Source organism: Parasteatoda tepidariorum, chromosome 1 (genome assembly GCF_982258835.1).
Source record: "Parasteatoda tepidariorum strain Cologne lab strain chromosome 1, Ptep-v5.0, whole genome shotgun sequence".
NCBI classification, from domain to species: Eukaryota; Metazoa; Arthropoda; class Arachnida; order Araneae; family Theridiidae; genus Parasteatoda; species Parasteatoda tepidariorum.
Window position 1 is genome coordinate 36575215 of NC_141755.1, and position 13440 is coordinate 36588654.

A 13440-nucleotide genomic window follows, 5' to 3' on the forward strand; every position below is an offset into this window, starting at 1 on the left:
GAAGTGCACCAAATTTGACTTTAACTTCATCATCTGGGGTGAAACGCAATATCAAATTCTTAAAATATGACCCAAACTTATTTTTTGCACATTTGGATTCAATGAATACCAGAATGAACTACCAACCTTGATTTAAGTTTTTTTGTTTAATTTTGGTCCATCTATATAATTGATGAAAAAGAACTACATTGATATAATCGATAAAAAATGCAAATGAGTTAATGTTTAAAATGGAGAAATCTAGAGAAATATGATTAAATAAGTAATTAGATACTTATGATGCTTTGAAAAGTCATAATTAATGACTTACCTCCCTCAATCAATTAATGGAGCGTTGGATTATTTCGAAATTTTCGATAAAAACTGCCATTTTTATTGCAGAATTAGAATCTTCATAAAAAATCCATTAATTTGATTTCTCAATTATGAATTTCGAGTAAAACATCTAGTCCATGATGCATTTCAATGGAATGAAAATTATGCAGGCAAACTACTTTATTAGGATCTCGAATTCCAGCCTTACTCTCAGATTGTGGGTCTAGTTCGGAATCATTAAATTGAACTTTTAAGCAGATTTTATACGTATATTTTTTTTAACCAATCCAATGCATGTTCTTCAAGATATTTTATCATACTTTTTTAATATCTGCAAATTTTAAATCAAGAAAAATATTTTAAGGATTTTGCTTAATGATGGAAAAAGTGCATATATAAGCGTACTAATTTATAGTCAGTTATTTTCTCTGATAATAAAGATATTTAAGCAGCAAATGTTAATAGCATATCTAGTATTTCTTTGATTTGTATGCATTAAATTAAGTCTTCATGGTTTAAACTAGTTTCTTTGAAAAATTTTGTCTTGAGGCACACATTGTAATATTAAAATTTTTTATTTGGATTTTTTTTAGCTAGAAAAGAAGATAGAATGGGGAGAGAGGAAGAGAAGAATCTTTGCTCGAAGAGAGGTAATTCCTTAGAAAAAATATTTTACGTATAAAACTTTGTACAGTCGAGCTTGCTTATAACGAGCCCTGATTTAATGTGAACCCGTACTTAGCGAAGGAATTGGAAATACTTGACTGGTTCAATATTAAGTCTGTTGGAGAATTGCTTGCTTTAAATGAGCAAACCCCAGCTTTCAGTGATTCGTAAATTTCATCATGATTCAGCTAAGATAATCTCTTCTTGAAACAATTTGTTTAACATTTCGAAGACAACTGAAAATTAATGATGAGTCATAAATCCTGGGAATAGGAGAGGACTAATGACGATGTTTTCCAGGTCATGAGTTTTAACCAAAGAGCAATATAACGCAACATAAAGACAATAAGATAGCTCAAAGCAAATAAGCTTTTTATTTTGTACTGGACAGAAATAAAACATGAATAAATTAAGTACAATATTTATGATTTGGTAAGTATGGATGAACTTCGAAGATTTTTACGAAACTCAGTTAATACGTGCAAATAATTGGGCCCCTTCACACTCGTTATAAACTGTATTTAAAAGAAAGTGAAAAGTAAAAAATGAGTGAAATTTCATATTTATAAAAACTTGGTAAAATTAGAGTGATTCCATGTAATTCTATCACCTTTGACATTTCGTTACTAAATACTCAAAGGCCTTTTAAATTTCGCAAAAAAATTCTTCCACATAACTTTAGACGAATGAGGGTTAAATAGAATGTGATACTGGATGCTTCAAAAGTAACAATTCTTTTGTAGGCAAAGAATTTTATATACACAACCTGAATCGCAGGATGAACAATATCCTTGGATTGAACACAAGAGATTTAATGTAGACCCAATCAATAAATGTTGCAAGATTTAGGTGCTCAATCCCGCTTCCCCAATCCAGTAATTAGGCAGTATCTGTCACAGGTGATCGCGTATGATATGGACAAAATTTAACTTTATTATAAAATTTTAAATAAACATTATTTACACGACTACAACAACGGGATACAAAATACAGTTTTACCTGTCCAGCTTTCATGCTAATGAATACAGATATGCCACCATTTAACACAGTAGCAGAATTAACGTTGCAGTATTTGGGATGGAATTTTATTAACAGCAACAATGACCCGTGCTTTAAGCTGTTCAACAAAAGTAATTTTGTCCTTATGTACAAATGATTTAATGTAGGTAAAATCAAAATTTGTAGTGAAATCTTTGGTTATAAATTTAAAAAGACCTTTTTTTAAACCACAACATAATGAAAGGTACTGCTCAATCTAGCCAGCTTTTATGCCAATTAACACAGAGATGTCACCATTCATCGCAGTAATGGAATTAACTTTGCAGTATTTAGGATGGAAATTTATTAAAAGGTGCAATGACAAACCTCTTAAGTTGTTCAACAAAAATAGTTTTGTCCTTATACACAAGGGATTTAATGTAGCTCCAATAAAAAAATGTTGAGAGTTCTAGGTACTCAATACTTCTTCCTCAATCCAGCACTTCGAAAATATCGTGCATGAAAAATTTAAAGGTGCAACGTGCTGGAAGATTGCAAGGCGAGTAGGGAAGAATGTGTATTTATAAGCTTATTTCGAAAAATAAATAGCTACATTTAAAACATTTTATATGCTTCTTTCGTGAGAAATGTTAGTCTAGCATATTAACTTAATTTATAACTGCCTTATTTTGCTTGATAAATATAATTTTGATATATACTTGCTGATATTAAGTAAACTTTGCCAGACTTGTTTAAAAAATTAAAATTGAATCAAAAACTAGACTTGACTAAAACAAAGCTTTTTTTATTTAAATAAAAAACACTGTTAATGTAAAACACAAAATTGTTAAGATTGTAGAGTTGTTTTTTTTAAATTAATATTAGTGAGAATGAGTGCAATATTTCATCCTGAAATTATGTGTTCGTCGATGAATCGAGAATAATAGATTATTTTATTAAATTTGTAGAGGATAAATAAATATTCATTATCTAGAATTTTGGTATTAGGTAGTGAAAATATATAATTTTGATACTTTATTTTTCATTATACTTTCAACGTTGTATTTTCATTGTAATTTTAACATTGCACTCTTTATTCTAATTTTAACATTGTACTCCTTATTCTAATTTTAACATTGTACTCTTTATTCTAATTTTAACATTGTACTTTTATTGCATTTTTAATAAAATTTCATTCTTTTATTATTCAGATCGAAGAACATGCTTGGATCTCTACATGCTAGACAACATACGAACCAGTGGCTACTACGTCATTGATTCTGATGGTTCAGATGGATCAGTTCCACCTTTCCCAGTTTATTGCGAAATTGACTCCGATTCCAGCGAAGTCATCACAGTTGTGAATCATGATTCAGAAGAAAGGATATATGTTCGATCCAGTCGCGAAAGTCCAGGAAGTTACATACGTTCAATTGTCTACGACAACGGAATGGACAAAATAAGAGCCCTCATCAATGCCTCGAAGACATGTCGACAAAACATTGTCTGGGAATGTTGTGGTACAGGATTTCACTTTGGTTCTTTGAAACCTATCAGTTGGTGGGTATCGTGGGATAAGAAACCCCAGTACTATTGGGGAGGGGCCAAATCGAATCTCACCTGTGGATGTTACGAGACAGGTTGTAGAAATCCTAATTATACCTGCAATTGCGATTCCGTGAAGAATTTTGAATGGTCTAAAGACGAAGGATATCTGACGGACAAGAGAACTTTGCCTGTTTTAGAAGTAATTTTTTTTAAAACTTTCATGAGAACCATTTATAACACGACATTGACTTTAAAATGTCAGTAATACTACGGGATTATTCATAATTCCCTCTGTTTACTACAACCTTATGTTTACTACAACTGGCTTCAGTTTTACATGTTACTGCCATCTACCGGCAACTGCTTAAATTAAAGCTTGAATACTTTCGGAATAATTCATATGTTCTTTTTTGCCATATTCGTCTTCGTTTTTTTACTATAATGCTTCGAAACCCAGGAGGGAATTATGAATAACCCTGTATATAATTTTGAGAGAAAAAAATTTATCTTTTTCATTTTGAATTTTCCAGCAAAATTTTTCTTCTTAATTCTAGGTTAGATTTGGGCATACATATAAAACAGGACAATATGGATTTCACAGGATTGGACGTTTAGAATGTAGGGGAAATGGTAAGGATTTAGTGGGATTTTAATAAAGAAATAAACGTTTATTTTGTTATGAGCTATGATGGGTTTATAGTGCAGCATTGCATTGGAGTATTGTATGGTAAATTGTATCCTGAACGAGAGAATATCTTGGAATTAATATTTCACTTACGATTAATATCTTGTTTACATGTTAAAAAATTAAATAAGCATATTTTTATTAATTAAAATTTTCTAGTTAAAACAGGGATCAATTTTTTTTTTGTCTGAAAGCTCCATATTTTATATTTTCATAAATCACCATAGTGAAATTAACTCTAAAACTAAACACAGTTTTATTTTTGAATTCTTATTTTTATTTGCATATATGAAATACTTATTAAAAACACATGAAAAAATTAAGCTTAAAATATATTTGTTCAGCTTAACAAAACATGCTGCATATTTAATTTAAAAGAATATTTTTTCATATGTTTAATTTTTGTTTTTGTCATTTGTATAAAAAAGTACCTAATACAACAAAATAAATATACTTGAGTATATTTATTTTCATAATTCTTAAATTGAGTAATTAAATTATTATTTTACTTAGCTGTGGATAAAAGTACCAGAGTTAAATGATTTTTATAGTTTGCAAATTGATTTATAAATGTTTATTAATTTATTTAGCTGTTGAATACAATGAGAATTGTACAAATTCTACCAACTACATGAAATGTCTCTCCGGTGTTTACAGAAACATATCTTCTCGATGTCTCTATGAGTTTGATCAGTATAATTATCAATTAGGTTGTAGAGATGTTACGCACCTTAAAAATTGTGGTAAGTAATTTGTCTTGGCATGATTTATGCAAAGTATTTGATTTTCTTATTTGAAATTATTGTGTAATAAATATTTATTGTTATATCCCTAATTTAGCTCATTATTAAGCATGTTTAGTATTTTCTTAATTTTATGTAATTAATATTTCACCCAGAAAAATATTCTGGTAAAATTACCGTATTATGAAGTAAACTATTCATTTCATAATTTTCCCGTTTATATGGTAACGGTTTACCGAATGAATTAGCGGGTCACCAAAATTATTTTCAACGCAAGACCTTCCGGAGCTCGAAAAAAGGGAAGACGACTGCCCCTTTTGACGACCCCCTTGAATCGACTGCCTTGAAACAGATTTAAGAGTTCTCAAAGTTATAAACTGGAAGAGTCTATCCAAGAAGAGGGCAGGTTGGAATTTGATATTGATGAAGACTACGGCCCATCCTGGGCTGGCGAGCCATTGAAAAGGATGAAGATTTATCGAAAATTTTTGTTTTCAAAATTATAATTTTCATTATCTCTCATTTAATAAAAAATAGAAAACTGAAAAGCAAACTTGACCGAATAAATGGTTTTCATTCCTTGCTCTATGATATCATGATAACATTACCAGATTTACCAAATTTTATCACTTATTATAAAACGATATTTTCCTGTTAATTTTACCAAAATCATTACCAAAGAGCTTCGGTATCAATTACCGATCTTTTTGCTGTTCCCATAGAGCCAGGGAATGGTGAAATTTACCATATTCAGGTAATCTTGACCATAAGTTTTTCTCAGTGTAGTACAATAATTTTTATTTTGCTGCTATTTAAAAATTTCCAGACTTTTAAATTTTATTCTGTAAAACTCAAAAAAAAAAAAAAAAAAAAAAAAATACTTATGGAGAAACATTTTTTTCCCTTTGTGGAACAGTGTTAATTTGAATAGATTAATTTGTAATATTTGAATTGAAAGCCGCAATTTTTATTGAATTTTTATTAAAAGGTTTTTTTTATTACAAGTTAATTTATTTAACTAATGTTTGATTCTAGTTAGAAAGTGTTCATATTATTTCCTCATCTGAAAAATAAGGGTATTTGTCTTCCAAATGTCAGTAAAAAAAGATCTGTTGAAATTTTCTCTTATTATACTCAAAGCTCACAAAATTCTTTTAATTTCAATTTGAGGGGACACTGGAAGCTCAGAATGAGAAAAAATCCTTCAAAACTCCATTGTTTGATTTCAGAGATACTAATAAAATTACATATTACTAAGTAATAAACAACATACTGTCTTTAAATCAAATTTTTTCGTATCGAGTTATAAGATTATAAATTTATTAATGTCCATAAATCAATATGTAGTTCTCGTTGACTAAGTTGCTTTTTCACATATTGGAATTTCTCACAGCTTCAAAAAGTTCCTAAGGCACCAATTTTTGTTTTATTGCAATTAAATATTTTTTTCCAGATACTCTTTGATGTGTTCTGTTTAATTCTAAATGCATTTAATTACTCAATATTCTAATTTAACTTTTTAATTTTTGAACAAGCATAAGTAAAGCGTGTTTTTTGAAGAAATTTTCAATGACAAAATAAAACTGCAATGCCTAGTTACGTTACATTTTTATACAGTTACCATAATCACTTAACTTTATTTAAATGCTTCAAACAACGTATTTGAGTAAAAATTTTATTAAAAAAATTAGAAATCGTTTGCAAGAAGCTTTTTAATTACCAACAATTAACAACTATACTTTTAGCTATAAATTTAAAACTATTTAGTATTTTTTCTGAAATTTTGCACACAGACTTCTATTAATGCTACTGCTGAAATTTAAAAATGATAGTATAAAAAATGCACCCTTTGTTTCGAATGTCCTGTGTCCATTAAGCTTAACAAAATGATCGTATAAATACAGTTGATACCTCAAGAATCTATCTGGAAATTAAAAGTCTAATATTGATCTGAGATTTTTGTTTAAATTATGAGATAGCCAATCGTAATCCTTTAAGAGATTTTTAGAAGTTTTTATTGTATGCACCCATGAAAAATATTTATAAAATAATTTTTGTTGCGCTTGAGAGTATTTAAAGAAAAGAATTTTTTTTCAAAAATTATAACTGATTATTTAATTTCAAAGTCACATGAAAGAAGAGTTACTTTATTAATAGCTCGGTATTTTATAAAATGCTAGTCTAATTATATGATACTTATCTTGAGAATTAATTTCTTTTTCTTTCCATTTACTAGAGAATTTTCAGTGTCCAGACGAATATGTTAAGTGCCCGAACTCTTACTGCATACCAACTATGTATATTTGTAATGGAATATGGGATTGTATTGGTGGCGGAGATGAAATCAATTGTGGTAGGTGCCTAACTTCTGTTGAGTAATTCACTATGTAAAAGACGCAAATAAAAGCATACATTAATTATTCTTTAGAGGGAAAAAAAAGGAATTTCCAGAAAGAACTTTTTTTAATTTTTGAAATTAAATTCAAACTTATTTTTGAGCGAGATCGGGGCTTGAATAATGTCACTGCAATAGACGTTCAGATCTTTTCAAGATGTGACCTACATCGGCACAAACATGTGAGTGTGGGGTTTTGAAAATGTATAAAATAAAAAAAAAGTAATAACTTTTTTTTTAAAAATTTTCATTCATTATTTATTCGTTTTAAAAACATAAATGCAAAAAAAGGTTTACATTGCACTTAGCACCAAGTTTTACTTTATTACTTAAACTGAAACGAAACAATACTCATTGTCAAGTTAGCTCATAGAGAGCCAAAACCCATTGTGCCCATCTCAGTTTTCTTGACCTTGGGCTCAGCAGTACAGGAGCAGATGTTCCGGTTGGGTGGTCAGCTAAATGCGGAACCCCCAGCATTTAATCTCCAAAATGCTTTGTAATCATTTTATCGTTAGGATGAAAGGCTGAGTCAACCTTGCCTTATCCGAGGATCGAACCCAGGACCTGTAGCACGAGAGCTAGAAGTGCGTGCACTCTGCCGCAGGACGTCATTATTTAAACCTATATTTATTAAACCAAATTATTTTTTAAACAAAATAAAATTACTAATAATAAAGTGGTATAGTAATTTTAAAAATAAATTTTTTAAAGTAGACTTCCTAGCAGAAGAATTATTCTATTTTGTCGCTCAATTTGTATTGTCACCGGAATGCTATTGTTTCAGTTTGAACACTCTTGTTAGTCAGAAAATAGTCAACATTTTGTTTGATGGTTTTGAAGATAAATTCTGCTTTTGGCGGCTTAGAGATGATTAAAAGTTGTATTATTAGCTGGTAGATATACATTAAAATGTATTACTTTAGGGAATTTGATTGATATAAATCTTATTTGGCAATAAAATGGCGTTAAAATTTAATTATAGCTTTAAATACCTAAGTATTTTCTAAAGGCTACATTTAAAACTACATCGGAAACACATTTAACTGGTAAGTATGTTTACGGAGTCAAACACAAAACAAAAGAATATATAATCAAAGACAACTTTTACTTTTCTACATCTTAGATTTATTGAATTGTTTATTGTATTAAGTTTAAAAAAATATATATTTAGGTAACTACGTCTGCCCTGGAAAATATAAATGCTACAATTCAAGTGCTTGTTTACCTCTAAACAAATTGTGTAACGGAGAATGGAATTGCCCAATTGGCGACGATGAGCTTTTATGTGGTAAGCTGTTAAAACCATTCTTTTAAGAAAAATAAATACTATGAATATACACGTATATATATTTTAAAAATATGTATGAATGATTAAATTGTTACATCGAATTCATATTTAAAGTATGCTGTAAAAAACTGGGAATCAAATTACGGTATAAAATATCGGCACTTTGGGTGCATCATCCGTAAAATCCACTCAACCGTAAAATATTATACCGTAATTTTTACAATTATTTTTATTTAATAAGATCTACCTCCAGGCAACCGAGAGAATCATCATCTATGCGGCCTGTGTCTGGTTTAGAAACACAGTCAAAATAAGAGAAAAACTAAAATCAATTCAAAGAATTCCGCTTATTACCATTACCAAATCTTATAGGACTGTCAGTACTGATGCACTCCAGATACTGGCCGGAGTAAAACCAATCTACTATAAAATCATTGACGAGATCTACATTAAAAGAAATATCTGGAAATGGAGGATAGAAGACTTCAATTGGCTTGAAAATCATATGTACTTTCCTGATCACCTCTTACTACCTCCCAAACTGGTTCATCCCTCAAACTCTCTCGCGTTGCCCTAGGGGAAATTTCTTCCAACTAACCATGGCATTGAAATCTTCCCAGACGGGTCGAGAATTCAAACTGAGAACAATGGTAGACTTATAAACAAATCTGCATATGGTGTTGTAATAAAGATAAATGGCAAAACCATCAGTACCATCTCGGCACGTTTAAATAACAACTGCAGTATTTATCTGGCTTAGCTCCTTGCGATACAGACAGCGCTCCAATTGCTTAAAAACCAGGGTTCTCCAATGGCAAGCATTTACACAGATTCCCTTTCTTCACTTATGAGCCTGGAGGACCCACGCAAACACTTCAAACTTACAGAAGACACCAAAGCCATGTGGAGTAGCAACTATAATATAAATTGGATTAAAGCACACTCAGGCATTGAAGGGAATGAAGAGGCCGACTGGGTTGCTAAGGAAGCCACTAAGCTTGGCCAGATTGATTTTGAGATCCCGGGTGAAAAATGCGAAATTAAATCTTACATTAAGAACATTACTTTTAACCGCTGGAGAGATGACTGGAGGTCTAGTGACAAGGGAAGACAAACCTGTAAATTTTTTAAAGACCCAAGCATTAAGCGCCTGCAGGCCAATTTTTATTTAAACCAACTCCTTACTGGCCACTGAGTGTTCGGGACCAATCAACAAAAATATTTCAAAAAATCAGCTTCATGCAATTACTGTGGAGTGAGACAGGACATTGATAATCTAATTAAGCACTGTCCAAGATTCCGGGCACTTCGTGGAACCCACATGAATATTTGCGAAGAGGAACATCAATTCTTCGCTATATTGACCTGCAGGAAAATTGTGACTCAAATTATTAAACAAACCCTTGAGGACATTCTAGCCCCAGATCAACTGACCCCAGTCATGAACCTACAATAGAGCATGTCATCGTTAATTTTTACTAATCAACTTTTAGACTTACATTTTGAATTTTTACTTTTAGACTTTTACTTTTAGATATTTACTATTTGGACTTTTAGCTTTCATTGATTTTAGTTTTGAGATTTTTTTTTATCTCTTGTTTCCTTATTATTATAATCATTTAATTCTCGACATTCACACCGGCGCTATTGGGTTTCATTGCTTTTAACACATGTTTTTAATTGTCAAGGGTTATTGTTAATCCATTTTTAACTGATCACCACCACTGTCATTTGGCAAAATTTTACTGTAATTTTGGTTTTTAGAGAAATTTATTGTAATAATTTTACTTTTATCGCCGTATACCCCCCTGGGGTGGGTCGGAGTTCAACCTATCTTATTTAATTAGAGTGATTCAGTGATTTTACGGAAATTATTAATGTAAAAATTTCCGTATACTAGATTTTTTTTGTTCAGAAACAAGTATCGCTAAATGGGTTTTACAATATAAAGTATTGCCATCCTGAGTGCCGGTACTTTTTGCCTTTATTTGATCCGGAATTTCAAGCAGTGTTGATGAATTTCAAAATACTATATCTTCCGCTTTACTGTTGATCAGCTATTAAGAATGATTTTAAATAAGTTTAATGTTTTGAGTAGTTATTATAATAAATTTTTGATTTAATATTTTTCTTATCTTAACCATTTACAAATTTTAAAGAGTTGAAAAAAATAAAGCAATGTGTTTAAGATTATTATACTAGTTGAAGATAAATTCATCTGATTAATACAAAATGATAAGAAACAAGTTGGACACATATAACAGAAAATCTCAGAGCTTATTAAACTGTTTCAACAAAAGAACTTCCAAATAAATATGAAAGTGTAAAATTTTCAGAAATTCTTTAAATGATTACTAGGAGGCTCCGTCCCCTGCTCGCTAACGCTCGCCAACCCCGAGAATTGCTACGCAATCCCATGTGGTTCACGCCGTGAACCATGGCTCGCTGCGCTCGCTCGCCAATGAACACAATGTTCTAGCACAAAGACATAATATATTATCATCAAAGACATAGTATTTTACCATCAAAGACATAGTATTGTACTTATGTAGAAGAATTCTACCAATGTTCTTATTGGCTTTTAAAAAAGTATATTAGCTATTTAGATTGTACATGGTGAAAAAATCAAAACATTAGCTAAATAAGAAACATATTAGCAAAATAAATTATCAAATATTGCTTCACTAATATTCTGCATTTTAAAGCGTGAAAATTCAATGCATAAATAAACGCGAAATATAAAAAAATTCAATGCATTCAATACAAACACTTAAACGTTTTTTAGACGTTTAGGTAGATCCCAGTAGAAAAATATCAATTCAACAGCGGCCTTTTAAAGCATTCTCACTTCAATTAATTAATTAATTCCTAATTGAGTTTAAATTATATATTGTCATGTTTTTAGTGCATGATCCTGAATTGAACAACCTGATAATGCTCACTCTGGTTATCGTTATCTGGTTGCTAACTACGTGCTCTTGCGCGCCGAATCCAACCAATTAAAAATGAAAACTGTTGCCAGCGCGAGAAAAGAAATATCATCGGTTTTATTGATACATACATACGTACGTATTAGCGTTTTATATAATATAGATTTTTAGTCTTATAGTTCTGCACATGTTATAAGGTTTTCTGCCATGTGCTGTAACACTAATCTTCTGCCCTATTCTTTGCACAATGGTTTTTTAAAGAAGCATTTTAGAACAATCTATCTAAACAGAACAATCAAACGGGGCTCAAATCCAGTGAAAAATGTTACTTTTCAGTGCTGTAAGAGGGTCAGGAAAACTGTATATATATTATAGAATGATATTTTATATACACTGTTAAAATTTTTCTTCTAAAATTATGGTAAAATAACTGGCAGCTGTCTGTCCGTCCGATTAACCGTAAAGTTTACGGTAAAAAACATTTTCTCTTTTATGTTTTTTAAACCATTTACAAAAAGTATGGTTATAAAACCATGAATACAAAACTATACGGTTTTTAACCATTTACAACTATCATTTTTCAAAAACGTAAAAAAATTAATTATTCAACTAGACATAGGAGCTCGGCTTTTCGTAAGGTAATGGGCATTGGAGAGTGCCGGACACTGGAAATTCTTCATGTGTTGAAGGAAATGGAGGAAATATTGTGGTGTCAACACGAGGACTCGAACTCCAGTTCTGCCGGCCACGAGATTGACATATTAGCCCACTCAGCTATGATATGTACGCAGTTGCAAAGAACTAAATAGCTTCATGAGGTGGTTCTAGTTGGAGCGATAAAATTCTGGTTGTTTGACAGTATAAGGTGAAAGCAGTTAATAAACAGTTTTCTCAAACTTAACAGTTTGATTACCATTTTAATTATGGTTATTTGATTGTGTTGATTAAATATGGTAAAATAACCATTCCATAAATTGGAATTTAACCATTTTTTCCGAGAAATTTCAAACAGTGTAGATGTTTTTTTATTTATTTGAATCATTAAAAAAATTAAAACTGAAATAAAAGGCTTTCGAAAATCGAAATTAGACAATTTTGAGAAACAAGGGAGGGAAAGGGATGGTTTTGTGCCTTGCTTCAATTATAGGCATCTTAATTTATTCAGTTATTTTTTTTTATAAATGTATGAGATAAATCTCAGTCTTTTACTTCCGTATTTATTTTAGATTTAATTTGTTCTAGATTTTATCTGCCCTGAAAACTGTACCTGCATCGGTTTGTTTGTATCATGCGCCGGCTCGAATGCAACATTGTTACCTTCTGATCTTTCAAACGAAATCCGAAGCCTGTAAGTTTACAGTAAAACTATTTTTCTCTATAATTTAATTTAATTAAATAAATTTTTATTGTAAATAGAAAACAAAATTTCAGAGATGCAGTATTTATTTTTTTTGTAGTATAGCTTTTTGTGGAAGATTTCTGCCAGAAGACAATCTTAAATGATTGTTTTCTATTAATATGTTCTCCTCGCTTTTTGAAATTTAGTGAACATGGAAAAATAAAGATTTACGAACTAGAAGATAATAAAATTTAACATTAATTTAAAAAAGTTAATTATTTTATGAAACAATTCTATCTGTCTCATCTAAAACTTAATTTAAAATATTGCTTGATTTTTTATTATTTTTTACACTTTATTTCATACACTTTTTTAATTAAGCTTTCTTCTTTAAATTTTTAATCATAAATTCTATATTATTTTCAGGAATTTTAGCTGCAATCAGCTCGACTTAGGAAACACTAACTTTTCAAGATTTTGGAGTTTAGGGGAACTGTGAGTATTGCACACACTCATTTTTACGCAAATATATAGATTAATCAACCTAGCT

The 13440-nt window shown here is 30.3% G+C and overlaps 1 protein-coding gene across 1 annotated transcript in view; it reads left to right on the forward strand.

The window, feature by feature from the left end:
- The window catches only part of LOC107445139 (uncharacterized), a 93155-nt gene that overhangs the window by 62728 nt on the left and 16987 nt on the right, over positions 1 to 13440 (forward strand). Inside the window, exons 26-33 of the mRNA XM_087161861.1 lie at positions 909 to 965; positions 3171 to 3706; positions 4062 to 4137; positions 4783 to 4935; positions 7172 to 7288; positions 8505 to 8621; positions 12794 to 12899; positions 13317 to 13385. Coding sequence (XP_087017987.1) covers positions 909 to 965; positions 3171 to 3706; positions 4062 to 4137; positions 4783 to 4935; positions 7172 to 7288; positions 8505 to 8621; positions 12794 to 12899; positions 13317 to 13385 — 1231 coding nt within the window. The remainder of the gene's footprint in view (positions 1 to 908; positions 966 to 3170; positions 3707 to 4061; positions 4138 to 4782; positions 4936 to 7171; positions 7289 to 8504; positions 8622 to 12793; positions 12900 to 13316; positions 13386 to 13440) is intronic.